The sequence below is a fragment of the Malaya genurostris genome, chromosome 3 (genome assembly GCF_030247185.1).
Source record: "Malaya genurostris strain Urasoe2022 chromosome 3, Malgen_1.1, whole genome shotgun sequence".
NCBI classification, from domain to species: domain Eukaryota; kingdom Metazoa; phylum Arthropoda; class Insecta; order Diptera; family Culicidae; genus Malaya; species Malaya genurostris.
The window spans coordinates 181121297-181146970 of NC_080572.1; the positions used below are offsets into that span (position 1 = coordinate 181121297).

The following is a 25674-nucleotide window of genomic DNA, read 5'->3' on the forward strand; positions in this document are numbered from 1 at the left end:
ATTGTTTCGCCGATCAAGGCCAAGTGTGAGGATTATAAACAAGCGGCCATTGTGTGAGGATTATAAATAAGTGTGCCTTTTCCTCTCGGAGGTTTTTTGCACATCATCAAAGCGGCGATACGCCGATCGACGAAGTCCAGCTTGGTGTCCCCCGTTGGATCTTTGTTAAGTACCTTTACTTCGTTTATTTTTATTTCTTTATTTGACCATTATATTTCCCCCCGAATCATTTGTTTTTGCGCGGAAGTAGTTCCGCTATGTCTAATTTAAAACCTGCCCCCCCCGCTCCCGATGTTCAAATGGAGACTTCCCTTGTCAGTAAAAAGTCCCGCATAAAGAGCTATCCTGATGGGCTCGCACTACCGGCCGGGCCTTACGCGGTCTATTTCCGGACCAAATCAAAGGAAAAAAAACTGAATATTTTAAAAATATCGCGGGACCTGAATTCGCGATATAATACCATAAAAAGTATAGATAGAATACGGCCAGACAAGCTCAGGGTCCTGTTTACCAGCTCAAAACAGGCTAATGAGCTTGTTCAAAATGATCCTTTTACGCTGGAGTACCGCGTCTACGTGCCAGCTCGTGAAGTCGAAATCGACGGTGTGGTCACCGATTCGAGTTTGACTTGCGAGGATATTCTTAAGTACGGGGCGGGTTGTTTTAAAGACCCCTCACTTAAGAATGTCAAGATACTGGATTGCAAGCGATTGCATTCAGTATCGATCGCCGGGGATGGAACAAAGTCTTATCCCCAATCAGACTCTTATCGTGTGACCTTCGCCGGCTCGGCATTGCCCAACTACATCCTCTTGGACCGGGTTCGTTTGCCTGTTCGTTTATTTGTACCCCGGATAATGAATTGTACCAATTGCAAACAACTGGGGCATACAGCTACCCATTGCAGCAATAAGCCACGTTGTGCTAACTGTGGGGAAGCTCATGCGGACGGCTCTTGCGGTAAGGATGCTGAAAAGTGTCTCTACTGTAAGGAGGGTCCGCATGACCTCTCTGACTGTCCCGCTTACAAACTGCGAGGAGATCGGATGAAGCGTTCCCTGAAGGAACACTCCAAGCGTTCCTTTGCCGAGATGGTTAAGAGTGCCACCCCTCCTAAACAGGCAACGAATCCATATGCCTGCTTGTCAACTGACGAGAGCGATTCTGACGACCCTTTGGAAGGTCCATCTTCAGCGGTCCCTCGTAGCTGTAGGAAAAGAATGAATAAATCTTCTCATAAGCTACCTAGTAAGGGTTCGAAGGTGTCTTCCGAAGGGCTTCGAAAAGTTACAGCTAACGGGAATCGGGAAAAATCACCGAAGCAAAAAGCTCCTGGTCTCGGAAAACTCAATTCCGAGATGGAATTCCCACCGCTTCCAGGGACTAAAAAATCCCCAAGCGTCCCTGAAAATCCACCAGAGAACCAACTAGGTGCTGGACTTATAAAGTTCTCTGATGTTGTGGACTGGATTTTTACAACTTTCAATATTTCAGACCCTCTTAGAAGCATTTTAATTGCTTTCATGCCAACAGTAAAAACATATTTGAAGCAGTTGACTGCAAATTGGCCCCTTCTTTCAGCGATTGTATCTTTCGATGGCTAAATCATCCACCGAGGTCACGGATCTAATCACTGTTTTACAGTGGAATTGCAGAAGTATTATCCCAAAAATAGATTCATTTAAATTTCTAGTAAACAATCTGAAATGTGACGCATTTGCATTGTGCGAAACTTGGCTAACTTCTGAAATATTCTTAAACTTTCACGATTTTAACATTATTCGTCTGGATCGAGATAATCCCTATGGAGGAGTACTTTTGGGGATCAAAAAGTGCTATTCTTTCTATCGCATTAACCTCCCCTCGATACCAGGTATTGAAGTTGTCGCATGTCATGTTACAATCAAAGGTAAGGACCTTTGCATTGCTTCCATCTACATTCCCCCAAGAGCCTCGGTTGGGCATCGGTGGCTCAGTGATATCGTAGAGCTCCTTCCTGCACCGACGTTGGTTTTAGGAGACTTTAACTCACACGGTACGGGATGGGGCTGTCTTCACGATGATAACAGATCAACTATGATCCATGATATCTGCGACAACTTCAATATGGCAATCTTGAATACGGGAGAAATGACACGGATTCCTGCACCACCAGCAAGACCAAGTGCGCTGGATTTATCCCTTTGCTCGACATCGCTACGGTTGGATTGCACGTGGGAGGTAATTCCTGATCCCCACGGTAGCGATCATCTACCGATCGTAATATCAATCACCAGCGGCTCAAAACCATCGAAGACAATCAATGTTTCGTATGATCTCACACGAAATATTGATTGGAATAGCTATGCGACCTCGATATCTGAGAAACTTGAAAGAACTCAACAACTTCCTCCGGAGGAAGAGTACACGTTTTTGGCTGGCTTGATTCTCGACACCGCGACTCAAGCTCAGACGAAACGTGTACCCGGCGCGAAAACTAACATCCGTCCTCCCAACCCGTGGTGGGACAAAGAGTGCACAAATTTAAACGCGGAGAGAGCCTCCGTTTATAAAATATTCAGAAAAAATGGAACACCTGATAATTACCGGAATTACGCGGCGTTAGACGTTAAAACTAAGAACTTGATTAGAGCCAAGAAACGCGGTTACTGGCGTCGGTTTATAGACGGCTTAACGAAAGAAACATCTATGAGTACTCTTTGGAACACAGCCCGACGAATGCGCAATCATAACACCACGAATGAAAGCGAGGAATATTCCAACCGCTGGATATTCGATTTCGCTAAAAAAGTATGCCCAGACTCTGTTCCGGAACAGAAGATCACCCGCGCCGCGACACCAAATACAAACGAAACACCGTTTTCGATGGTAGAGCTCTCACTTGCACTCTTGTCATGTAACAATAAAGCCCCGGGATTAGACAGAATAAAATTCAACTTGTTGAAAAATCTGCCAGACCCCGCCAAAAGGCGCTTGTTGAGTTTATTCAATAAGTTCCTTGAGGACAACATTGTTCCACATGACTGGAGACAAGTGAAAGTGATCGCCATTCAAAAACCAGGAAAATCAGCCTCCGATCACAATTCGTATCGGCCGATTGCTATGCTTTCCTGTATCCGGAAATTGTTCGAAAAAATGATTCTGTTTCGTATAGACAATTGGGTCGAGACTAATGGCTTACTTTCAGATACACAATTCGGCTTCCGCAGGGGCAAAGGAACGAACGATTGTCTTGCGTTGCTCTCAACAGAAATTCAAATGGCATTTGCTCGTAAAGAACAAATGGCGTCAGTTTTCCTAGACATTAAGGGGGCTTTTGACTCAGTTTCTATAAATATCTTATCTGAGAAGCTGCATCAGCATGGTCTTTCGCCAGTTTTGAACAACTTTTTACATAATCTATTGTCTGAGAAACACATGTATTTCGCGCATGGTGATTTGTCGACAATACGATTCAGTTACATGGGTCTTCCTCAGGGCTCATGCTTAAGCCCCCTTCTATACAATTTTTACGTAAACGACATCGATAAATGTATCAACACATCTTGCACGCTAAGACAACTTGCCGATGACAGCGTTGTGTCTATTATAGGACCCAAAGCTGGCGATCTGCAAGGGCCGTTACAAGATACTCTTGCCAACTTATCCACATGGGCTCTTCAAATGGGTATCGAGTTCTCTACGGAGAAAACTGAGCTGGTTGTATTTTCGAGAAAGCGAGAACCAGCACAATTACAGCTTCAACTAGGGGGTGAAACCATAGCTCAGGTCTTCACATTTAAATATCTCGGGGTCTGGTTCGACTCCAAAGGCACCTGGGGATGTCACATTAGGTATCTGAAAAGAAAATGCCAACAAAGAATCAACTTTCTTCGTACAATAACCGGGTCGTGGTGGGGTGCCCATCCAGGAGACCTGATCAGGCTGTACCAAACAACGATATTGTCCGTGATGGAATACGGATGCTTTTGCTTCCGATCCGCGGCGAACACTCATTTCATCATGCTGGAAAGAATTCAGTATCGTTGTTTGCGTATTGCCTTGGGTTGCATGCAATCGACTCATACGATGAGCCTCGAAGTGCTGGCGGGTGTTCTCCCATTGAAAAACCGGTTCTGGGATCTCTCATATCGTTTGCTCATTCGATGCGACATTTTGAATCCTCTGGTGATTGAAAATTTCGAAAGGTTAGTTGAGCTTAATTCTCAAACCCGTTTTATGTCCTTGTATTTTGATTACATGGCTCAGAATATTAATCCTTCTTCGTTTGTTTCCAACCGTGCTCATTTCTTGGATACTTCTGATTCTACTGTGTTTTTCGACACATCCATGAGAGAAGAAATTCGTGGAATTCCGGCTCACGTGCGCCCTCAAGTGGCCCCAAATATTTTTTATAATAAATTTAGAACAGTCAACTGTGAAAAGGTGTTTTACACTGACGGATCAAACATTAACAAGTCCACAGGCTTCGGCATCTTCAATCAAAACATCACCGCTTCTTACAAACTCAGTGATCCGGCTTCAGTTTACGTCGCAGAATTAGCTGCTATTCAGTACACCCTCGAGATCATTGAAACCTTGCCCAAAGACCATTACTTCATTGTCACGGACAGTCTAAGCTCAATAGAAGCTCTCCGGGCAATGAAGCCAGGAAAGTGTCCCCCATATTTCCTGGGGAAAATACGGGAACATTTGAGTACTTTATCTGAACGGTCTTATTTAATATCGTTAGTCTGGGTCCCTTCGCATTGTTCCATTCCGGGCAATGAAAAGGCAGACTCATTGGCTAAAGTGGGCGCATTAGAAGGTGATATTTATGAAAGACCAATCTGCTTCAATGAATTTTTCAGTATCTCTCGTCAGAAAACTCTCGAAAGTTGGCAAACTTCATGGAGCAATGACGAACTGGGACGATGGCTACACTCCATTATCCCTAAGGTATCGACGAAACCTTGGTTCAAGGGGATGAACGTGAGTCGTGATTTCATTCGCGTTATGTCACGACTCATGTCAAATCACTATACATTCAACGCACATCTCCGGCGTATCGGGATCGTGGAGAACGGGCTCTGCACCTGTGGCGACGGTTATCAGGACATCGAGCATGTCGTGTGGTCGTGCGTAGAGTATCGCGACGCCAGGTCGAAGCTACTGGAATCCCTCAGGGCCCGAGGTAGACCGCCTGAGGTTCCGGTTCGGGATGTGTTGGCGAGTCGGGATAGTTCATATATGCTTCTCATATACCAGTTTCTCAAACACATTAATATACAAGTGTAATCTGTTACATCTGGCTTAGAAAGTTCCTCCTATTTATCGACGTTGTTTCAACTGTGGCTAAGAATTATTTCTCAACTGCAGGTTCGACACTAACTTCCGCCGATTATCCCGATTCCTCATCTGTCCACCATCTTCATCGGAACTAACAAGATCTTTTTGCTGTCACTAACCTTCGCTTCCCCCCTCCCCGTCTTTTCACCATCTCGATGTCAACTAATTAGATCTCTGTCGTTTTAGTCATTTCATTCCCATATCCCCATTTTACTTCGTTTTCCGCAATATTTACTTCGCTATCTTTTTTTTTCATTTTCTTCTGTAACAACACCATCATCGCCCACGGAAACTTATCAACAGCATGCGGGCCACCCGCCGGGTATTCGTAACCTGGGGGTGTTTCCCGCGGACCCACACGGACCGAAGAATGCGGCCAACATGAATATTCACCAACGCCATATGGAAGACTCTCATGAAATATTCAGATCACCGGCCGATCACCACATGAAGGCTGGATCTGCCAAAGTCAACCACTGCGACCCAAATATGACATTACTTAATGATACAACCCTAGTTTTAAGTTAGTCGTAAATTTTAAATTAGTAAAAGCCCTTGGCATCTTAGAGCTTAAGCAGTGTGCCTTAAACATTATATTCTTGAATAAAAAAAAAAAAAAAAAAAAGTGTTGCATCGGATTTTTTGGACGCTTGAGCCCAAATTATTTTTAACTCCTGCATTTTCCCAGCTGCCTTACCAGTTTTCTAGAACCCCCTATTCACGATTGCCCAGTAACGTTCGATGGGTGGAAGCTAAGGGCAATTTGGTGGATTGATATTTTTCTCAACGAAATTTATACCCTTTTCTGCAAGCCAGTTGATAGTGGTTTTGGCATAGTGAGCCGACGTTAAATCCGACCAAAACAGTGGAGGTGTACTCTGCTTCTTATATCAAGGCAGCAATCTTTTCTGGAGACACTCAGATCGATAGATTTCTGCATTTATAGTTCCGGTAGTGTAAAAAATGGTTGACTTCAAACCACAGGAACATATTGCTTGCCATACCAGTACCTTTCGACCGAATTTCTCCACTTGAATCGACCTGTCCGCATCGCTCACATCCTCCCCAATGACGACAGTAAAGTATTGTGGACCTGGAAAGGTTTTTGAGTCCTCCTTTACATAAGTCTCATCATCCATTAAAACGCATGCATCCGGACACTGCAAAAGACGCGAATACAGTTTCGGGCCCTTGTTGCTGCCCGCTTCTTCTGTTCTACACTTTGTTTCGAGATTTTCTGCTTCTTGTAGGTCTTCAGGTGATTTCGCCTCTTGATTCGCTGGATCATTCCGACACTTGTTCCTGCTTTTTTGCCAAATCACGTATTGACATTGATTTGTTCTTCATGATTAGAGATACCACTTTCTGGTCCAGTTTTGGGTTGGAAGAGCCGGGTTTTCTGCCTCTTCCTGTTAGCTCATCCAAAGAATAGTGTTCCCCAAACTTATTAATGATGGTTTAACACTGGCATTATGAATTCCAAACCACTTCGCCAATCGTATAGTAATACCCTTTTCACTTAGCCATGTGTCCAGAACCTTAATTTTCACTTCCTTTTCAATATGCGACATTTTGAAAACGCAGAATTTCAAACGCACAAACAAGTAAACAAACGAAAGCTGACAGCCAAACGCACAGCATGCTGTGATCTGAGGATAAAAACCCATCACAAATACATGCGTACAACAGAAATGTATGTGGATAGCTTATTTTCGATACACTCCTTACTAGCCAAAATGCCCCCTTCCTTTCATTAGCACTCAAGACTTTTCTGAATCAAAGTTTTATCACTAGCACTATCTTTTCGTAGGATCTTTCTGCTATGCAAGTTTGGTAGTTGTCGTTTGCTGGAAAGTATGAAAAACTGAAAATTTCATTTGGCAGCTATTAGACGTAAGGTTTTGCTTCGACTAAATAAGCGTTTTTGTCGCAATTTCTTTGATATACTGATTATCTCAAAACAGTCACTTTATTGATATTTCAAGAAGTATAGTGCATCATTGTTGTGGGGTAAAATGTCTTTTGTTGTGTGTCATGCCACTGATTTGTTTTGAGACATATTTTACGGCTGCTGGGGCATTATGTCTGAGGCAAGCGAAAAAACTAAGAATATGGTCGTTTTGGAAAATGTGTTTATATTAATCAATTCTCATCTTTTCCATTGGAGTCATTGAACATTTTGTTCCTCAGCAGTATTGCAATGAAATACTCACATATTCGAGGAAATTATATTAATACACTTGGAAATATCTCGATGTTTTCTTAAGGGGGCATATTATAACACGTTACCCTATGAATCATTCTCAACACTGCCAAATTCTTATCTACATGGCTTATGGACAACCACGAAGATATAATCATTGATATCAATTTACATCAAATTATTATAATGTGAGTGACGATAAATCAAACAGAAGACACGTCAAATCAAAAATAATTTCCGAAGGAGGAAATGTCACAAATTGATACACTAGGTTATAACAAGCCGATAACGACATTATCTTATCGAATACTTCCGATGAAGGACGGCGTTATAATCCTCGAGCTGGATTTTAGCTTCCACACTCTAGCATTCCCAATCTTCCTGGATCCATTTCACTTTATTTATCGTAATGTCTGGCAAACAAGTGCGCGCCGTGTGATTTTGTTTAGCTGATAATGGTTATAGATATCGGCTAGTGATTGCAATTCGTTTTTATCTGGAGCCACGGACGCTTTTTGTCCGCCACGTTTCGTCACACCAGTCAACGGGGGACAACCGTCGGAAATAGGTCATGCCAGTGCGACGCGTTCCGGTATGGCGCCGCCGATTTGCGACATATCGTTCGACGAGAACTCGCACGGCGTCTTCCTTGCGGGGCAAACTCTCGCCGGTCAGGTGGATGTAACCGTTCCGAAGGTGAAAAAAGTGAAAAGTGTTTACCTGAAGATAAGCGGACAGGCCACTGTGAAATGGACCGAAAGTGTGGGAAGCGGTGTGAGTGTGGTCTACAGTGGCCGTGAAGAATATGTCAATCATGTGGTGGTGCTTATGGGATCCGCGGAAGAAGACGAAATGGAACTAACGGAAGGGTTACATAAATTTCACTTTTCCTGCAAACTGCCACCGAGTAGCCCAACATCGTTCGAGGGAGATTTCGGATACATACGGTACACAATCCGCATTGTATTTGAAAGGCCATGGAAGTACGATTTAACATACAAGATAGCATTCACCGTTGTTAACCAGCTGGATTTGAACAAAATTGCGCCACCTTTGAATGTCGCTACCGTGCGGGAGAACATGAAACAGTTCAGCTGTGGGCCGTGCAGATCGGCACCAATGATCATGACAGTATTTATTCCCATGAGTGGCTATGTTCCGGGACAGTTGATCCTAGTCACCGTCGATGTTACGAACAAAAGTAAGAAGGACATAGGTGAGATTAAAATAAAACTTCGCCGGCAGGTGAAGTACGTTAGCCAGTCACCAAGTGAAAGGACCAAAGACGTATTCTCTACTCTAGTTAAGTACCAGTGCTGTGGTGTAGATCGAAATAAATCGGCCGGCTATCAAAGACGGCTGCTCATTCCTCCCGAACCACCATCGCGATCAACGAACATAGTTCGAATCGAATATTTTATCGAAGTCATTGCCAAAGTCCCCGGGCTGTACACGAGCCCTAGAGTAAAAATTCCGATCACGATTGGTACGGTTCCGTTGGCCAATCTCAACAAATCTCAGGAACAATCATCAATCGTCGATGGTCAGCTGAAGGGCTCCGGAACGACGGCCAATTTTCCCGCACAGTTCCTATCCAGCAGCGCTCAATCGCTTAAAAGTGAGATTACCCGCTTTGTTCTACGAACACAACTTATTCGTTGAAACCCTTCTCTTTCACACAGTACCACACAGTTTCGAGGAATCGCTGAGCCGGGCGAAGATTAACATTCACGAGGACGACGAACAGCAGACACTGGGAGCGAAACCTTTCACCCCGCGATATCCGGTTTACAAGTTTGAACAACCGGGCAACGATAGCTCACGAAAGGCATCCAGTTCAACCAGCTGAAAGTTGTTTGCAAAATCGCGGAAGGGCACACTTAATGGAATAATTGCGTTGTGACACTTATCGGTGAAAATAAAAATAAAAATAATAGAAGCGCTATCTTGCTGCTGGTTCTTATCGGCTTTCTTGGTTTGTTTGGTAATGAAATTCTGTTCACCGATTTCAAAGTGCCTACGAGTCAAGGTGGGTGTGCCGAGAAAAGTATCACCAATTGTACATATGTACTAGCTTGTTTAGAAATGTCAAAGAAAAGTTATTGATTAAATAAAAATCACCTAATACAAATATAAGAAAATGATGCATCAGATTTTTTACACTTATTTCCGGTATCGGAATAGCCGAGTAAATATGTATGGCCAAAAAAAAGATTTTTCAGAGACGTATTTCATCAGGCTTGAAATTTCTAACTCCCTTCAATCTATAATTATAAAACCGGACGTCGGATCTAACCATAACTATCCCGTAGAAATTGTCGTGAATTTCGTTATTTTACAGTTTTAGGTCATCATTTCCGGTACTTCCGGAACTTGAAACCGGAGACCGGTATAGCCAAAAATTTATATAGCCACTAAAATCACTAGAACTCTCAGGATAAAAAAAGTCAGAACTCTTCTTAAAAGGGCCTAATGCCAACTGTGAGAAAACACACGATATTTTTAGAACCAGTTTGGTATCAATTTGTCTTTAAAAATTTTTGGGTCGTTTTCGTTTCACATTTAAAATTTTACTGTAAGGGTAATCTGGACTGGCCCTTAAAAAAATCAGATGCACAACCGATAAAACACTAACTTCACAGCGTTATGTTAACATATATTGGAATGAAACCAGTGTTACTAGATTTTCCATAATAGTTATTTCATTAGTATTTAAGGAGTAAGACTCTTTGCAAGCGCATGAGGAATATGAACTATGTGTACGTGAAAACAAATTCCTGCGCTTCTTTTCCTGCTTTTGATCAACAAATCTTCCATATGGTTGAAAAATAAACCAATCCGATCATTCTGCTTGAAATTGCAATTCAAGAAAAGTGAAAATCTTAGTCTAAAACTTTTCCGCTTTCCTTAAAACTGCCCGAGAAAAAATATTTCAGTTTCAGCTTACATCCACTAACACATTTGATTAGCAACAAACACATTCCTATATGGATTTCCTCTTGCAGAAATTATTGCGATATAAAGATTTACGTACCTTCTATAAGTAAACCAGCTAAATATGAACCTTTAATTTGACACGCGAAAGGCAATGGATATGGAATGTTGTCGTAAAACTATTTATTTTTCCGGAAAACTGCTTTCGTAACAGAAAATATTTAGTTTTGTTTATTTTGTGTAGCGCAATCTAATACAAATCCATGGAAGCAGTGTTGCTAGCTTTTTTATTAGGGAATTGAAATCTACATTCATAAAATGTAAGCAATTTTCCATCAAACGTTGGTGAAAAAATTATCAAAACTAATATTTCATCCAAAAAGTCTGGCTTAACGTTCGTTCGAGAATAAATTAATCAGTTTTTGCAATGACTGAGCGGAAACATATATTGGAGAAGCCAAATGAATGAAAATGCATTATAAACGCAGGTTCGAGTCCTGTCTCTGAGCGTATCTTTTTCCAAAAATTCATCTTTTCTGTTAGTTTTTCATTCATTTGGCTTCTCCAATATATGTTTCCGCTCAGTCATTGCAAAAACTGATCTTAGTTATGGCGGCTTTACGTCAAACAACTAAAATTAATAAATCGTTAAAAACAATTGCGGTTTGATTTTCCGTAACAATCTGCTTCTGGTAGGAAAGGGCAGATAATCAATACTACCTTCATAGGGGTCTGTCGCTGACGATGTCCAGCCAGCGACTGGCACCATTAAAGAAGGTGACAAGCGATTATAAATACACTCTCCTACTCAATGCTTGATCAGAGAAATAGGTATAAAGCGAGAAGACTAGTGTTTGATGGACAGAGAAGATGTTTGGATATAAGGTATCGGTCGGGTGACGGCCAGGATGTAGACCATGTTCGATGTACGCGCTATTGTGTCTGTTTGGCGTTTTAGAATGACTAAAACAAGATTCAGAGTAGCGAAATGGTAGCACGTATGCACGGAATGCATAAGAACGCAGGTTCGAGTCCTGTCTCTGAGCGTATCTTTTTCCAAAAATTCATCTTTTCTGTTAGTTTTTCATTCATTTGGCTTCTCCAATATATGTTTCCGCTCAGTCATTGCAAAAACTGAACTTAGTTATGGCGGCTTTACGTCAAACAACTAAAATTAATAAATCGTTAATAAATTATTGCTAAAAAAGATTGTTTGAAACTCAATCGTGCAAGCCACCTCGATAAACTGGTTGCACTGCATATATGAATACATAGATCTATGACATACGTATCAAATAAAATGTACGTAATGCACAAATTACTAACACAAGTTAACTTGGTTTACTCTTAATCCTTAACGCGCATTTTCTACTAATACTTGAAGCCGAAATAGTTTTATTTAAATATAAATATCAATATGAAGATGAAAACAACGCGCAATCAAGTAAATTACGTACAAATTTTCGAATATTTTGATTGTTTAACGGGGAATTTTAGAATTTGAAAACAAGTGAAAAGTCAACATTCCAACAATGAATAGTGGTGAAATTATGTGAAATCGTAATCATGTTTTGAAACGAATCAATTAGTAAGTATTTAGAAACATGACAAGCTGTAAAACTTGAGACGAAAATGTTCTCATAATTTGTAAAGTAAATTGTGTTGAATGCAAAAAAAAAATTATCATCGAATTACATACAACCATTTTTTAAACGAAAAAGTATGGCAAAAACTTAAACTAACATTTTAAAGCATTTCACAGATTGGTTCAGGTACATTGAAGGATATGATTCATATGCAATGTCATGAGATGAAGGGATGAGATGAAAATAGGAGCTCGGATAAAATAGTGAGCCGTTACCCTATATATTGGAACAGTTTGCGTAGAGTTTATACGGTGTTTGCATCGCAGTCTTGAATGACGATATTTGAATTTGGTACACTTCACCCTGTAATTCCGGAACCGAAAATTTAATCCGGATAAAATTTTACAGCAGGTTTTGTGACCACAAAGATTTTCAAATTAATCCAAGTTTGCAAAAATCGGCTCAACGGTGTCCGAAGAAATCGAGTCTTTTTTTTTATTTTTTTTCCCATTATATCTCGTCCATCCAGAACCAAAAGTCGGATCTGGATAAGATCTTCCATTTGAAACTCAGTATTCAAAAATTGCTCTAGTGGTTTCTGAGAAAATCAGGTTCACTCTGGAACCGGAAGTCAGATTCAGATAAAATATATTATATTTTAAGCAGGAATCGGTTCAGCGGTTTCCGAGAAAATCGAATGCACTTTTTTATTCTTCAGCATATTTTTCCCCGTCGATCGTAACCGGAAGACGGATCTGGATACAATTTCAGTTCAATTCTTTCAGAAGTTTCCGGATCCGGGATCAATTTCATAGTAGGCTATACCCATAAGACTTTATATTTGAATCACAGTTTGCAAAAATTGGATCAGCGGTGTCTAAGAAAATCTAGTTCCCCTTTTTCATTTTTTTCTTCATTTTTCCCCGTCGATATGGAACCGATAATCGGATCTGAATGAAAGTCAACAGCAAGTTGTAGGATCAAAAGATTTCATTTGAAGCTTGTTTCAGTGATTTCCCAGAAAATCGAGTGCACTTCTTTCCATTTTATTTCGCATTTACTCCTGAATAATCAGAATCTAAGCTAGTGATTATCAGTTCAGCGATTCTTGAGAAAATCAAGTGCACTTTTTATGCACTTTTACCCTGTTATTCCGGAGCCGGAAGTTAAACCCGGGTAACATTTCATAGTAAGCTTCATTTGGATTTAGGTTAATGAAAACTAGTTCAGCGGTCTCTGAGAATGAGAAATTCGTGTGTTTTTTTTTAAATTCCATTGTTTTTATTATCCCCTTTATCCGGAACCAGAAATCGCATCTGAACAAAATTTAATAGCCGGTTATGAGATAACGACAGCTTTCATTTAAAGTTACGTTTACTTAAAAAGAGACAATTTTTGTTAATTTTGTTTCAAGTACCTGAGCATTTTCAGCCCCGTTGCTTTGGAACCTGTAGTCGGATCCGGATGAATTCAATAGCAAGCTAGGAAACAATTATAACTTTCATTTGAATCAAAGTTTATGAAAATAGGTTATTTGGTATTTGAGTAGTTCAAGGGCACTTTTTTTTCGCTTTCTTTTTATTTCATTTTGTTGCACATTCTACCGCGTTACTACGTAATCGGAAGCCAGATTAAAAAACAATAGAAGGCTATGGGATTATTTTAGCCATCTTCAAAACATCGAGGGCACATTTACTTGACATACATACATACATTCACACACGTATACCCTCATCGAAAGAGTCGATTTTCACCGTGATTATAAACCTTAATTTTAACTTTCTTAAAGAAAAAAACAAAAGGAATTATTGGAAGTTAGCAAATAAATATTCAAACTGTCCTTTGACATGCATTTCTTTCTTTATCAAATCAACACGATTCTTCTAGTGTTTGATTAGTGGTACTCTTATTTATCTTAACTCCACCATTCATTCCGTGTACAATATCAATGATCTGATTAGAGCCAGATCTGCTATCTCTGATTGAGGTATTGACCCGAAGGATTAGATGAGAATTGGTGCATGTGCTTCAAATTTGGATTTATAATTGTATACAATAGCGGAAAGCATTTTCAGAGTAAATTGTACCCAGACTGATTAGAGTTATACTCGATTATCTGGTGGTGTCGCAATCGAGTGCCATGCTATCTTTTGCCGTTTCTGGGAGTTACTGATAATTCAATGCATTTTTTTTTCAAATCATGAATGGGAAACTACTCCACCAGGCACATTGAAATCTAATCGAAACAACGTGCCACTTGAGCCAATTAGTTCTTAAGGTCTCACGGTCCCATACAAAGCTCCTGAGTTTCATTTGGATCCGACTTCCGGTTCCGGAATTACAGGGCGATATGCACAAAAAAAATAGTCGCACACGTTTCTCAGAGATGGCAGAACCGATTTTCACAAACCGAGATTCAAATGAAAGGTCCTATGGCCTCACACAATTTTCTTGAATTTCTTCGGATCCATCTTCCGGTTTTTCATTACATGGTCAATAACTACACCGGCCACGACTAAAGGCTATGCTACTGAGAAAGGGAAGGAATGTTAGTCCGATACTAGTTGTTTCTGGAAAGGGAGAGTACCAATGCATCTCCACGAGTATCACAGGATAGGAGATGTATTCGTAGGGATGGGAGAAGATCTGGGATATGTGTTAGTTAACAATTTGATCCCATTACTACAGAAAATACAGTATACGAAGCGATAAACTTCCAGAATTCTTGAAACTACAGACAGCCGACTGTCAGGAGATCTGGTACATCATTCATTTGTCAATTTTTCAACTTTTGTGTTTACGATGAATAAATAATTCATAATATATCGACTGATCGAGCTATTATAGAACAAAAAACTGAATGTAAAGCGCGATGAAAAACTATTTTGAAACCTGCTTTCAAACCAAATAATCCAATGATGATGAGTCAAATACGAAACGTAAATATAATTAAAAATGGTTATGGGCCCCAGGACGAACTTTGGCTTCTGTTTGGTCAATCCCTGAATGACCAAACCTGCATCGGTTAGATACATTCGAAACAACGTTTTCGTTCGGCACATCAGTATAGAAATTGCACTTTGATGCTTAACAAAAGTGTTCTGTAAATAGCAGAAATTTTACATCTGCTTAGCGGTTCAAATCGAAATGCCGAGTTTTGCATTAAGCAGTTAAATTTTCTCTTAAGTAGTTAAAAATGAATATTTTTCAATATGCATGTTGAAGCGATTGTTTGGTAAGACAAATAACCAAAGTGGAAATACTTGAAAAATCTGAAATTAGAAAGAGAAAAACTTCTGCAATTGTGACAGTACGAAGTGTGAAACTGAATGAAACTGCCCGATTATTTTTTTTGTGCCGCATCTGTCATTGATATTCTACGCTATATTCATCCCTATTCTCTAATTCGATCGAATCGAATTTTGTCGAACGAATGTAAAAATTTGCATTCTGTAGTCCGATCGAGTGATGCTTTTGCATGGAAAACTCGAGCTCGATCGAGCTACAGAATGCAAAATTTCGTATTCAATCGAAACAATCCGATTCAAACAAAATAAATAATAAAAAAAAAAAAAAAAACTAAATGCTGAATATTTTGATGTGAATTCGCTATCTCTCACCTTTTTGCCTTTCTCTATAGAAAATACAATATCTGTATAGCATCAAAATTAGTTATTATACCTTATTTCGTTATTCATGAGTTATTCTAATTTTATTATGTTCAATTTATCCAGTAGTTCTAACTTCAAATAAAATGCTATCGAACAAACCGCATCAGAATCAGATAAGATAAATGGTTATGATATTTTTCTATGTTAAATTTAAGAATGAAAAATTTGTCCTCAATAAAAATTTTGTTCTTGCTTTGATATTACAATGACAGAATGTTATATTTTAACTCTTTATTTAAACTAAATAATGTTATTTTCTACCATTGTGATGTTTGGTTTTAATTATAAAATTTGTTATTGATTTGCAAATCATTTCTACCAGGGATAATGGCATAAGCGACGTAAACATCAAAACTCATTACCGCTCAATTTTTGCCTTTCTCATAAACAAAGGTTATGTAATCACTGTGAAAACCGACTTTCGAACCGAGGCCCGGAAAACCGAGTGTCAATATCATTTTACGCGCTCACTAATTGATATACGGAATTTCCGAAAAATGTTTATACATTTTTACATACTCGTCTATCAGTCCCATGTCGGTTTTCTCCATTTATGAGTTGACTTGATGGATGAAGTCTATCCAGTATGTTTACTTGCAGAAATTGCAATGAAAATTTTGAGTTTGAGCAAATTTCATAAACTAAGCCTATCGAAATATTAAAATATCACAAGTGTATGACCAATATTTCATGCTATAATACTGAAATTAATCGGTTTGTAGCACGAATTATCAAAAAATTCGGAAAATAAAGTCCTTTTTCTTTACATGCCGATTATCCATATGGGACTGATATGTAAGTATGAATAGTACATTCATCCAATTCATACTAGCAGCTCACCGGCTTAAATCAAAATGCTTGAATGCATTAGAACTCATAATAAGAAAATGGCGCTATATAACGAACGACGTAATTCTGAACATTGCGAATGACATGCATGCGATAGATACATACCAAACATATTCAATGCTGGTTTCATTCTCGGGTTCTTAACACCTTCAGTTCATTACTATCCATTTCACAGCATAGTTAGTTCTAGTGGGAAACTTGTGCGTTCTGAATGTGAACATGACTAACACTTCGGAAAACGACAGCCCTCTTCTCTAAGATCGCGTTAATTAAAGTTGAGTCCCTTTCTCCTAGCGCACAGGTGAAGATTTAATTAAATAAAACCCATTTCCCTGTAACCTTAAACTTGGCTATCATATTACGTTTTCGCAAATAAAAAACACTTCCAACGCCTTTGATTCACCTCAAAATCCACTCGAGGAAGCCTTTTTCTTTTTTTTTTTCACCGGTAGGGACGCGAAAAGAAGTGCGCGCAGAGTTATGATTACCAGGGTATAAACTTGTTTCACTTTTATATTCATTCACGTTTTGCTAAATTCCAGGTAAACGTCTGGTAGACTTGAGTGTTACCTTACTTTCCGTACCCACTTGCAGCTCGTTGGTGTTTCTTTTTGCATGCGCTTCCCCCAACGACAAGAGTCACCCAAGTCCGCCCAGTCTGTTCTTGAGCTTTGTAGTCGGTTAGAACTGTGCAGCATGTTTTATTTTTATTTTCTATTCATGCGATTCCCCAATCCAACCTTATCCACTTGACTTTCGTCTGGCACCAGATCACAAACAAGAGCTCCGATGCTGAATGGCTTTTCTTTGCTTCGTCTCCAGTCTATGCAGCGCAGATGGAAATTGTTTGCAACAGAGTGACGAGTTTTGTGTTTCCAGTTCCAGTTTGGACGGAATGCGCTGGCTAGCTGAAAATCCCAGTAAACCCCGATGAATGTCGAACGCAAAACCAGAACGAAAAGCTCTTAATGTTTCAAATAGATACTAGAGAGAGACAGAGCAAAAAAAAAAGAGAAACACTATTTGAATAGATAAGAAAACGTAGCCATAGAAAAAAACATGAATTTTAATTACTTTTTCTACGGTTGGATTTCCTAGCCGAGCCCTGGCACCGAGAGTAAACATCAGTGGAAAAAAATGCATCTCACCATCACCAGAGAGATAAAAGCTGCAACAAAACCATCAGCAGTTAGGAAGCTTAACAAGCAGTCATTTATTTTTTATGTGCCCAGTCATCTCCGGATCTGTAGATGATATTTTTTGCCTCATTCGAATGCGAATATGCATGCATAATCGTTGTATTTTGCACTCCATTAAACTTTAGTGAATCTGAGATTTACTCACAACAGTACTTGCCCTGGCTGGCTGTGGGGAAGAATAATTAAGATGAAAATTCAAATGTGTAAAGATGAAAGTAACATATTTCAATTAAATGCAAAGCATTGGTTTATGTTATGCCTTAGGCGATAAATTGCAGCAGAAAAACTGGACTATCGTATTGGATAAGGTTTTATACTTACTAGAAAATGATCCTATTTCGTCCATGTTTATCTATATTTGCCAATGACCGATGAATGCATAGTTCAAAAGAAAATCCGTTCGAATAAAAACTCCTATTTTTAATCCTTAAATGCCTTTTTCATATAACTTTTGTTTTAATTAATATTACTAAGAGATTCTTATTTGAATCTTGAATATGAACTAAAATGTTTGTTTGATACCCGGTGAAAGACCGTAGCTTGGTTAAATCCGAGTATAAATAAACCTGTATTAAATATTTACGAGTTTGTTTGATCATACACTAACATAACCTTTTCAATTTAAAAAAAACTGTGAGTCAATTCTTCGTTTTTTTCTGCATTTTTGTTTTACATGCCATTATACAATTGGAAACACACTTCACTCTGTTGTTTCTGAACCAGAAGTCGCATCCGAAAAAAAGTCAATAGCAGGCTATGAGACCATAAAACCTTTCATTTGAGTCTAAATTTGTAAAAATCTACTCACCCGTCCCTTAGAAATAGATCCGTTTTTGTGTTTTGACCACTATTTCCGGTACTTCCGGAACCGGGAACAGGGAATCGGCAGAGTTAAAATTGGTTCGTTTGACCAGCACATAACACAACCTACACACTAAGATTCAATTCCGTTGTTCGGTAATTTTTTTGACGAAAACTTTCGGTAATCAATAGAAACTACCGATATTTCGGTACATGAACTTCATTTTACAAAAATTATGCAAATTTTTACCGGACGATCAGTTTTACGTAAGTTTTCATTACAGAATTCTGTAAATAGATATACAATTCATACGGTAAATCTGAATAGTCGCCGAGTACGGTAAAAACCATACCGTCCGTAAGGTAAAATAATCTTCCAACAACCGAACTTCTGTAAATACTGATTGTCGTGAAAACTAACTGTCAAACAGTTATTAAAATTTTCTGTAAGTGTCTTTTTATTTACCAATCGAAAAATATTTTGAAGGGTTCGTCGAATGCAATCAGGTACAAGTGCACAAGTTTTTAAAACATTAGAACTACTCAAAGCTTTTTGTTCACTTATAGGCAGAAACCAATTTCATATCACTATGTCCACTTGCTGCCAATGCATTTCGTTCGAGTTATTTCTGGTGGACTTGACAGGTTGTGCAGTGCTCCGAAAGGCGCTCATAATTCCGGTCAACCGGGAAGTGAACTTACATTTTTGCTAGACATTTTTTTATATTTTTTCGTGGATATATAGTGCACCGTAGTCACAATTGGTTCGAACTTTCTTCACTCGTTGCTATGAAAAATTTCCAAATCCGAAAAACCTTATCGTAAGTTTAAATTGTATGTTGTTTTATGAAATCCGAAAATCTATTCAAATTCAGAATTTAACCAAAAGTAAAGAAACGCAAAAAATTATCAAACCATTCGTTGGATCCATTTGGTTTACAATTTACGGTAGTTGTTTGACAATTAAGCAATAACCGAACGATCGGTATTCAAGTCAATTACCGAACTGGTTACCGAACGTTCAGCTGTTGAAAGTTCGGTAAAAAATTAACGAATTCTGCGAAATGCGTAGTGTGTACAAATTGAAACAATTTTGAACCAACCTTATTTTGCATTATCGCTCTAAATGACGGGTTGGAATTTGTTTCACTACTAACTCTATAATTCCGGAACCGGAAGTCGGATCCGGACAAAATTCTGCACTTGCTTATGGGAACATAATACACACTTAGAAAATTTCGCAGAATTCGGTAATTTTTTACCGAATTTTCAACAGCTGAACCTTCGGTAATCAGTTCGGTAATTAAATTGATTACCGATCGTTCAGTAATTGCTGAACTGTCAAACAACTACCGTACACTGTAAACCAATTGGATCTAACTGATTGTTCGGTAATTTACTGTTTGTTTGTTTTCCTTTGGTTAAAATACTGGATTTTCGGATTTCAAAAATCAACACAAATTCACAAAAACGAATGAAGGAAATTCCAATCTGTTGTGGCCATGGTTTTATTCCACAAAAAAGGGTCAAATGTTTCGGCTGACCGGAATTATGAGCGCCTTCCAAAGCACTGCACAATCCGTCGACTCCACCAGAAATTACCCTCGAATTCGTGTAGGCAGCAAGTGGACAAGTGATACAAAATTATTTTCTGCCTATAAGTAAACAAAAAGCTTTTAGTGGTTCAAATGTTTTAAAAACTTTTGCACCTGTACCTCAATCCATTCGATGAACTCTTCAAGATTTTTTTCGTTTGGTTAATAAAAAGACACTTACTAAAAATTGTTTGGCAGTTAGTTTCATGACAATCAGTTTTCACAGAAGTTCGGTTATTGTAAGATAGTTTTACCATACGGACAGTATGGGTTTTACCGTACTCGGCGACTATTCAGATTTACCGTATAAATTGTATATCTATTCACAGAATTCTGTAATGAAAATTTACGTAAAACTGATCGTCCGGTAAAAATTTGCATAATTATTGTAAAAGAAAACTCATGTACCGAAATTTCGGTCATTTCTATAGATTACCGAAATTTCGCGTCAAAAATATTACCGAACAAAGGAATTAAATCTTAGTGTGTACCTTTCGTTTGAGTTTTTAAATACAACAAGCCGTAACAGTAGTGAAAATCCTGAATGGTGAAATTGATGTACCCGAACTGCTATCCCGTATAGATCTACGAACCTCTAGGAGAACTCGCGATGTATCGTTACTATCGACAAGATTTCATCGCACAAGTTTTGGATATCACGAGCCAGTTACTTCTATGATACGCACTTTTTCAGAAGTAGATAGTGTCTTCGAGTTTGGCGACTCATCAAAAAAATTTGCATCCATCATACGCAGACTACAACTTCTGTGATATATTTTATTTTATTTAATTTTTGTATGTATTCTGCTTTTAATCAACGACAATTATATTAGTGTTCTGTGTATTATGTCATTAGTTTTAGTATAGTTGAAAAGATAGTGGTTTTTATGCCTGTTTGAGAACTATGCCATTGGATGTGTTAGTAAACTCAAATGGGCTTTTTCCCACTCAAATCATTTAGACTGCAATGTCCGATGATTCAAAACAAATAAATAAATAAATAAATAAATAAATAAATAAATAAATAAATAAATATCGGTTCAGCCGTTTCTGTGAAATTGGAGTGATTTCCGGTTTAGAGTACACGATCACTTTTTTCAGTACTTTCGGAACCGGGAACGAGGATCCGGTTTACCCAAAATCAATGTATTCAGTCCTTCATTAACCAGAACTGTTCAAATGAAGAATTGTACGGCTAGTTGCAAATATTTTGCTCGATTTTTCCGTGTCATGTATAAAATCACGCTCCAATTATTATGCTTATCAGCCTTTAAAATCTGAACCGGAAGTCGCATATCAATGAAATTCGGTGGGGTTATACGGGATTATAAAAGTGTAAAAATGGAGGACCGGTTTCTGAGAAAATCGAGTGCACTTTCGAAATTCATTTTGCACATTGTACCCCGTAACTCCGACACCGAATGTCGGATCCAGATGAAATTCAATAGCAGGCTATGGGACTATAGAATTCCAGAGTTTAGATCCAGTATTTAGGTCCAGAATCTATTTAGTGGCGAACCCCAGTTCCGGATTCCAGATCTCGAATCTATCTATGGATTTGGATTACGATATTACAGGAGACGGAGATCAAGAAATGAGATACACTGGAACCTAAATTTACGCGCAGCGACGGGAGTGCGTTAATAACATTTCGCGTAAATTAAATAAAACTTTTCTAAATATCATTTGATTTTAGCCTTGCTTTAGTCCCTGAGGAACCTCTGAGTATGTTTTAAGACTATGTAAATGCTTAAGAGATGTTCCAATATACAAGAACTACTTGGAGTATTGTCCTTAGGGACTATACTGTGTCACAGCAAGAACTACAACGGCTAATGCCTGTTTTGAGTGTGGTTCATATTTTTAGAGCTACACATTGCTTATTTGTCTATTTATAGCTGTTCCAGTCGTTCAAGAACTTTAGTGAAAACAGGTCTTAAGATCTACACGAACATTCAGCAGTTTACGTTTTTCAATGCTGTTCATAGTCGTAAAACTACAACTTCAGGTAGTTTTTGAATAGCCTAGAGCAATCACAACTGTCCTATCGATTGCATATGGTGTCACGAATATGAACCGAGAGCGATAAGTTCGTTGATGCACTTTGTTGCACTGGTAGATCTTGAGGCTTGAACTTCAGGTAGTTTTTGGATAGATCATCAATTACGTTATTAGACCTTAAGGCCTTTTCAGAGGAGGTTTCGGATGTGCAAGTTCTTCTACGGATCTTATCACAGTATGTTAATTTTTTGTGAATAGTACTACGAGTACATACACAGAAAGAAATAATGAAATTTACACGAGATGTAAATCAATAGTAACATGGAATAGACATGGGTTGAATCGAAATTTTGATTGAAAACCTTCATCGATGCAAAACTAAATTGAATTGCATTGAATGTTCAATGAATATAACTGTATCTTTCAATTAACGCTTATTTTGAGATTAAATTGTATTGAAACGTACAGAATTGTAAAGTAATTTTATGTTTAATTACCTGCTCCAAATATGTGCATGAAAATAGAAAATAGACGCGATCATCGCGTAAATTAAGTAATAAATCGCGTTATTTTAAATAAAACTCGTAAAAAAGTCGCGTAAATTGAATACGCGTAAATTAAAATAAATTGAGGTTTTAGTGTAGCCAAAGGGACTTTTCTTGGCCGTTATTGAAAAAAATTCTGTTAACTAGATGATCATACTGATCAGTTCTAAGGAAGATGATCCCCTGTTTTGTCACTTCTATGAAACACACTCTTGAAAGAGAAAGTTTTATCATTAGTTACCTTGTAATTACCGGAGCCGGAAGCCGAATCTGCCTTTTACTTGTGCAAAAAGTAATGCATGCAACATTTGGTAACACTTTGGGAATCCACGTAACTTCGGAAACTCGCTTAAAAACCGCAAAACAAATAAAAAAATTTTTATGCCCATTTTTTTAGAAATGTCAAGATCTGGAGTAATCTAAAAAAACGTTTGTTTAAAAAAAAATCGACTTTGGGAATTAGAGAATTTGAAACCGCGTAACTCCGGAAATCCGCGTATAAAAAAACCGCAAATAGAAGAAATTTTTTTATGCCAAATGTCTTAGAAATGCATGAAACGTCCAGATCTGGTGTAACCTCAAAAAAATTTTTTTTTGAAAAAAAAATTGACTAAGATTTCCGAAATCGAATTATTTTTTGATGCGTCTAGATATAGTGTAATCTAAAAAACAAGCGAAAATTTCCTAGGTGTCAGAGAGTTAACTTGAAAATAAATTCGAGATAACACCAGATCTCGACGTTCCATGCATTTCTGAGACAAAGCATGAAAACCGGATAGCTCTGAACATTCGCGTAAAAAAATCGTGTAACTTCGGAAATCCGCGTAGAAAAAAACGCGTGAAAAAATACCTCAGTGTACATATAATTTACACAAAAGCAACGCACATAACGTAACGTAACGCTTCGGGACACCTGTAATCTACATAAAAGTAACGCATGTAAAGCTTCGTGTTACCAATAACTTACAAAAAATTAATACATGTAACGCCTAGTAACGCCTATAACATGCAAAAAAAGTAACGTAACGCTTCGTAACATATATAACCATAAAAAAAGTAACGCTTCTTAAGACCTGTAACTTACAAAAAGTGTAATGCATGTAACGCCTCGTAACACCAATATATTACAAAAAAGTAACGCATGTAACATACAATCTTGGAACAAGTCAATTTTTATCTATAAGATATAATTATATTAGAGTGTAAGCCCAGTAAAAATTTTAAGTTAGGCAGCTGCGCCACTTAAAAGAAGATAGTTTGTTTTGAGAGAATTAGAAAAAAAACGATTCATCAAAAAGTACCAAAACCATAATTAAAATGAACTATCACATATTTGTTTCTGCACTCAAGAACACTTTCTAACTTATTGGTCATCAAATGATGAGATAACTAAATCCTCATCCACTAAAGTTCCTATCTCATGCCTCCCCGAGCGTCTATGATGACATTTGGTCAATAGAACGGCGTCGACTGGGTGCTATCGCCTTCTGCGTTAGTAGCAGAATGAGAGGGTGCGAAATGGCTTGTAGTTTGAAGCCCATCGTAAAGTGCAATATTTTTGCAACATGTGGTTCTGTTGTTTGTTGCATTATTTATTATATTTTGAGTTGAATTATAATATATTGTATTATATATTGTTGTTATTATTCTAATATTATAATTATTATTATTATTTTTATTATTATTATTATTATTATTATTATTATTATTATTATTATTATTATTATTATTATTATTATTATTATTATTATTATTATTATTATTATTATTATTATTATTATTATTATTTTAATTATTAAAAAGAAATATTATATTTCCTGCAGTACCTGCCTTTTCATTACCCGGAATAGAGCAATGCGAAGGGACCCAGACTAACGATATTAAATAAGACCGCTCAGATAAAGCTCTCAAATGTTCCCGTATTTTCCCCAGGAAATATGGGGGATACTTTCCTGGTTTCATCGCCCGGACAGCTTAAACTGTCCGTGACGATGAAGTAATGGTCTTTGAGCAAGGTTTCAATGATCTCGAGGGTGTACTGAATAGCAGCTAATTCTGCGACGTAAACTGACGACGGATCACTGAGTTTGTACGAAGCGGTGATGTTCTGATTAAAGAATCCAAAGCCAGTGGATCCATTGAGAAATGATCCGTCAGTGTAAAACATTTTTTCACAGTTGGCTGCTCTAAATTTATTGTGAAAAATATTGGGGATCACCTGAGGGCGTACGTGATTTATTTCATATTATATTATATTATATTATATTATATTATATTACATTATATTATATTATATTATATTATATTATATTATATTATATTATATTATATTATATTATATTATATTATATTATATTATATTATATTATATTATATTATATTATATTATATTATATTATATTATATTATATTATGTTATATTATATTATATTACATTATATTATATTATATTATATTATATTATGTTATATCACAGAGAACAGATATCCAACGTGCAAAGTCGGTGATTTTTTACGGATTTTCACTTGTATGCTTTACACAGCTATTTGAAAAAGTTTGTTAGCTTGGATGTCTGTTCTCTGTAGTTATATTGTATTATATTGTAGTATACTGTATTGCATTATATTATGTTATATTATATTATATTTTGTTATATTAATTTTTATTATATAATATTATATTATATTATATTATATTATATTATATTATATTATATTATATTATATTATATTATATTATATTATATTATATTATATTATATTATATTATATTATATTATATTATATTGTATTATGCTCAAGTATATCGACAACGGGGAGGGGCAGGGAGTGCATCAGGATTTCTTACAAATGAATGACTGGATGATGGAGTGGATTGCCAACCTGAGTCACGCGGGGGAAGCTTTGTGTTTCTCCCTGAAGATCTGAAATGAGTAAGACACACACTTCTAACAAACAAACCA

At 37.6% G+C, this 25674-nt stretch overlaps 2 protein-coding genes across 9 annotated transcripts in view; one reads left to right on the forward strand and one right to left on the reverse strand.

The window, feature by feature from the left end:
* The window catches only part of LOC131433707 (uncharacterized), a 140741-nt gene that overhangs the window by 91924 nt on the left and 23143 nt on the right, over positions 1 to 25674 (reverse strand). The window contains exon 1 of one of the 7 annotated variants that reach the window (XM_058600252.1): positions 18092 to 18264. The exons of 5 other annotated variants lie outside the window; for them this stretch is intronic. The gene's annotated coding sequence lies outside the window, so the exon portion shown is untranslated. Of the gene's footprint in view, positions 1 to 17915; positions 17938 to 18091; positions 18265 to 25674 lie in introns of those variants that run through there. One more of the 7 variants, XM_058600253.1, reaches the window with a different exon arrangement.
* LOC131433706 (arrestin domain-containing protein 3-like) lies at positions 7906 to 10423 on the forward strand. Of its 2 annotated transcripts, XM_058600247.1 has the most exons (3): positions 7906 to 8747; positions 8835 to 9149; positions 9214 to 10423. In XM_058600247.1, exons 1-3 carry the CDS (start codon positions 8126 to 8128, stop codon positions 9378 to 9380), a joined length of 1104 nt encoding a protein of 367 aa, XP_058456230.1. In that variant the 5' UTR covers positions 7906 to 8125; the 3' UTR covers positions 9381 to 10423. The 2 variants fall into 2 exon arrangements, with proteins under 2 accessions (XP_058456230.1, XP_058456229.1); XM_058600246.1 differs by having other exon boundaries at positions 7907 to 9149; positions 9214 to 10420.

Excerpts from the sequence above, each read along its gene's own strand:
- LOC131433706 (XM_058600246.1), top strand. The coding sequence starts at position 8,126 with ATGGCGCCGCCGATTTGCGACATATCGTTCGACGAGAACTCGCACGGC. Across the intron at positions 9,150-9,213 it reads CAGCGCTCAATCGCTTAAAA|TACCACACAGTTTCGAGGAA; the intron begins GTGAGATTACCC and ends TCTTTCACACAG.